The following is a 4,987-nucleotide window of genomic DNA, read 5'->3' as shown; positions in this document are numbered from 1 at the left end:
TCAAGTGGTAGAGCGCTAGCCTTGAGCTGAAGAGCTGAGGGACAGCGCCCAGGCCCAGAGTTCAGGCCCCACGACCGGACCCAAAAAAAAAAAAAAAAGAGTTTATGTTCTGAAATATACTTAAATTTATATCTTTGATCTATCTTTTAGCTACAAAAAATTACTTCATATGTTTATAAAGCTTATATTCATTCGCTGATGTACATTAAATGCCCAGCACATTATAAGCTTTCTAGATGTTATTGACCTTTAAAATGATATTGTTCCCTAATCTCTGTTCTGTGTACTATTTTTCTTCTCCTCTTTGTTGGTCATCTAGTCAAGAGTCAAGTCTTTCTAAGCATCATTCTAGGCCATCTTCTTTCTCTAGAGCTTCAACCTCATCTGTTTGTGTGTTTACTCTCTGAGGTACTCTGTGGACATCTCAGATTCTACCTATTTTTATCTTCCCATCCCAGTATTCTACCTCTCCATTATCTTGAATGAATGTTAACATCATTTGTCTTGCAGCCAGAGTCAGAAACTTAGGTATTGTTACTGATGTTTTGTTTTTGTGATGCTAGGAATTAAACTTATGCTTTATGCATGCTAGGCAAGTACTCTTATCATTGAACTACATTCCCAGCCCTGATACTGATTCTTATTTCTTTCTTATTCTCCTCACGAGTCAAATAGTCCTAGTGATTCTAACGCCATTCTATTCCTATCTTTTCACCTCCCCTGAAACTGCTAATGTTATCTCTTACCTAGATTTCTTATTGTAAGTCTTTTAAAATATAACAAACCTAAAGTTACTAACAGCTTCCTGGACTTTTTCCATTTGACTTATGGTTTTGTTTTATTTTTGAAATAGTGTCTCCCTGTGTACACTAGGCCAGCCTTGAACTTATGTCCTACCATACCTCACTAATCTCTAATTCTTATATTACGGGGAAAAAAAAGGATCTTTCAGAAAAATAAATCTCATTCCACTATTGTCTTTGTTGCTGTTGTTGCTGGTTGTGGGCTTGAGTCAGGGCCTGGGTGCTATCCCTGAGTCTCTGTGCTTAAAGCTAGTGCACTACCATTTGAACCACAGCACCATTTCCAGCTTTTGAGTGGTTAATTTGTTAGTCTCATGGGGACTTTTCTGCCTGGGCTTGTTTCAAACAGTGATCCTCAGATCTTAGGCTCCTGAGTAGCTAGAATTATAGGCAGGAGGTACTGACTCCTGGCTTCCATTATTGTCTTTCTTAAAATCCTTCAGTGACTTCTGTTTTCTTTAGAATTTGTGTGCGAGTGTATGTGTTTATGCATGTGTGCATACATGTGCAAGCAGGTACTGGGGCTTGAACTCAGGGCTTGGTCTCTGTTCCTGAGTTTTCTTGGCCAATACTAGCACTACTGATTTGGGCAGTTAATTGGAGATAAGAGTCTTGTTGACTGTCGGGGTGTCAGTGGATCATGCCTGTAATCCTACTTACCCAGGAGGCTGAGATCTGAGGATAGCCATTCAAAGCCAGCCCAGAGACTTATCTCCAGTAAACCACCAGAAAACCAGAAGTGGTGCTGTGGCTCAAGTGTTAAGAATGCTAACCTTGAGCTGAAGAGATGAGGGACAGTATCCAGGCCAAGAGTTCAAGCCCCATGACCAACCAAAAAAAAAAAAACAACAACAACAGTCCCATGGATTTTTCCTGCCCAGGCTGCCTTCAAATCATGATCCTCAGATCTCAACATTCATGAGTGACTGGTACTTGTCTGGTCTGCATTTTACTGTTGCTCTTAATAATCTCTTTTTTGAGGTCACCAAGTACATCTAATTTCCAAATGCAGTAATCTTATATTCCATAGTTCTGAATATATGACAGTGTTACCTCCTTTCCTCTTTTCAAAAGTTTTTTTGTGTTTGTTTTTTTTTTTGCTGGTCCTGGTGCTTGAACTCTGGGCCTCAGCCTCTATGTGCTCAAGGCTAGTGCTTTACCACTTGAGCCACAGTACCACTTCCGACTTTTTCTGCTTATGTGTTACTGAGGAATTGAACCCATGGCCTCATGCATATAAGACAAGCATTCTACCACTGAACCACCTTCCCAGCCCCCTGTACATCTTTTAAAACAAACCTAAATTTACTAACAGCTTCCTGGACTGATTTCTATGACAGTGAATTTTCTGAGTTGACATTTCTTCAGTGATTACTTCTATATAAATGGCCAAAATGGCTCAAGCCTATACTCCTAGCTACTCAGGAGGCTACTCAGGAGATCTGAGGATCATAGTTTGAAGCAAGCCCAGGCAGAAAAGTCCTCATGGGACTCTTATCTCCAGTTAATCATGCAAAAACCAGAAGTGGAGCTGTGGCTCAAAGGTCCTGAATTCAAGCCCCACCACTGCCATTGACAACAAAAATAAGGGGGGGGGGAAGCATTTCCTCTTCCATGCAGGAAATAAGAGTTATAGTTGCGTGAATAATCCTATCATAAAAAGTTTTATTAGCATATATTAGTTGTACAGGGGTGATGTTTTTTTTTTTTTATGCTGGTCTTAGAGCTTGAACTCAGGGTCTTGCCACTGTTCCTAAGCTTTTGTGGTCAAGGCTAGCACTCTACCATTCCAAGTACAGCTCCACTACTGACTTTATGATGATTAATTAGAGACAAGAATCTCATGGACTTTCCTGCCTGAGCTGGTTTTGAACTGCAGTCTTCAGATCTTTGCCTTCTATGTAGCTAGGATTACAGATAGGAGCCACAGGTGCCCAACTAATGATGCTGGTTTTCATTGTGACATTCCCAGGCATGGACACTGATCAACTTCCCTCCTCTACCAGATGGTTAAGAATTCTTCAGTGACCTTTATTTCCGTTCTCAGTAATAATGAGCTATCATATTTCAAGACAAAAATAGATTACTTTTTTTTTGTGCTATTCTCTATCTATCTATCTATCTATCTATCTATCTATCTATCTCTGTCTGTCTGTCTATCTGTCTGTCTCTATTCTCTGTCTGTATTATTTTCCATTGTGTAAAATGATCATTTGATTTTTTTTTGGGGGGGTCTGGTCGTGGGGCCTAACTCTGGGCCTGGGCGCTGTCCCTCAGCTCTTCAGCTCAAGGCTAGCACTCTACCACTTGAGCCATAGTGCCACTTCGGCTTTTTTTTTCCTGCTTAAGTGGTGCTGAGGAATCAAACCCAGGGCCTCGAACATGCAAGGCAAGCGCTCTACCACTGAGCCACCTTCCAAGCCTTCATTTGATTTTTTTTATTTTCTATTAATGGATATTTAGACTGTTTTATGTCTTTTACTATTATAAAGATGCCATGGTGGAAAACCTTATCCATTTGTAAATTCTTATATATTTTAATACAGATATAAGGTAGATAAGTACAATTTGAATTCCTCAGGCAATGGAGATATATTATGATTGACCTTCATGAAAATTTTATCACTGTACATTCTTACCAACGAAGTGTGAACATTCTTATTTTTCCACACCTTTGAGAAAAAAATTTTTTAGAAACTATAGTTATGTCTCTTATAATTTAGAAATTATAATTATGTCCCTTATAATTATAATTTAGAAATTATAATCATGTCCCTTTTTTTTCAATCAGTATAGTTGTTTTGTTTTCTTTATTTTGTTTGAGATGGCATTTTACTTTATAGCTCAAGCTGGCCTGGAACTCACTATGTATCCCAGATTGGGTTAGAACTTGTGATTCTCCTGCCTCATGTGCTGAGCTTACAAGCATGTAGCACCATGACTATCAGCATAATATTTTTTTATAATCATCCAGAAATTCTGTATGTCTGTAATTTGTTCTTTTTTAGTGCTGAGTCTACCCATTTTCCTGGTCATGGACAACTAAGTGTTTAAGATACTTCAAACAATGTTGTAACTATTGTTCTAGCATACATTTGCACATATATGTATGAGATTTGTACATGTTCCACATCCTCTTTGGGTTTTGGTATTGTCAAGTTTTAAATTTTCTTTATCCTGGGTCTGGGGAATGTAGCTTAATGGTAGAGTGCTTGCTTAGCATGCATGAAGCTCTGGGTTCGATTTCTCAGTACCACATAAAACAGGAAAAAACAGAAGTGACACTGTGGCTCAAGTGCTAGACTTGAGCCAAAAACAGCTCAAGGACTTGCCCAGGCTCTGAGTTCTGGCAATTTTTTTTCTTTATCCTAGTAGATATAGTTTATTTGCCATGTTTTCAAATATGTATGAAGTATGTCTACTTCAGTGTAATAGAATCTGTCCATGTAGCTATTATTTCTCAACATTCATATTGATATCATGTATGTAGGGACTGCTCAATGAATACTTGTTAGATATTTTTTAATAAGTGCGATTTAAGATGAATACATGATTAAAGAAAACACTAGTTTTATTGAATAGAAATGCACAATTTCTAATATATCTGAATTATTTATATTGTATTTCAGGTCAGTTTACGTTGCGAGACATGTATGAACAATTTCAAAATATCATGAAAATGGGTCCCTTCAGTCAGATCTTGGTTAGTTTGTCCTTAAAAGTTTCTAACATTTCTTTATAGTTCTTTTTTAGAAAATGTTTTTCATTAATGTATAATTTCAATAATATATAATGTCAATAATTATAAACATAATTTCATTGTGACATTTTTATAGTGTATGCATAATTTTTATAATGTATGCATGATTATTCCTAGTATATATATGATTAATAAGCTTTTTGTATTTTTGTTAAAATTTCTAAGATCAGATACTTACTTTAATAATTTGGGTAAGGGCGCTGGTGGCTCATGCCTGTAATCCTAGCTACTCAGGAGGCTGAGATCTGAGGATCGCGGTTTAAAGCCAGCCTGGGCAGGAAAGACCATGAGACTCCTATCTCTAATAAACCACTAGAAAACTGGAAGTGGTGCTATAGCTCAAGTGGTAGAGCACTTGCCTTGAGCTGAAGAGCTGAGGGACAGCGCCCAGGCCCAGAGTTCAAGCCCCATGACCGACAAAAAA

The 4,987-nt window shown here is 37.9% G+C and overlaps 1 protein-coding gene across 1 annotated transcript in view; it reads left to right on the top strand.

Moving 5' to 3' along the window:
• Nucleotides 1-4,987, top strand: part of Srp54 (signal recognition particle 54kDa) — a 51,225-nt gene that overhangs the window by 39,332 nt on the left and 6,906 nt on the right. Inside the window, exon 11 of the mRNA XM_013012241.1 lies at nt 4,433-4,510. Coding sequence (XP_012867695.1) covers nt 4,433-4,510 — 78 coding nt within the window. The remainder of the gene's footprint in view (nt 1-4,432; nt 4,511-4,987) is intronic.

The sequence above is a fragment of the Dipodomys ordii genome, unplaced genomic scaffold, assembly GCF_000151885.1.
Source record: "Dipodomys ordii isolate 6190 unplaced genomic scaffold, Dord_2.0 Scaffold16, whole genome shotgun sequence".
Lineage (NCBI taxonomy): Eukaryota > Metazoa > Chordata > Mammalia > Rodentia > Heteromyidae > Dipodomys > Dipodomys ordii.
The sequence above is the reverse complement of the archived record's forward strand: the minus strand, read 5'-3'. Positions and strand labels throughout refer to the sequence as shown.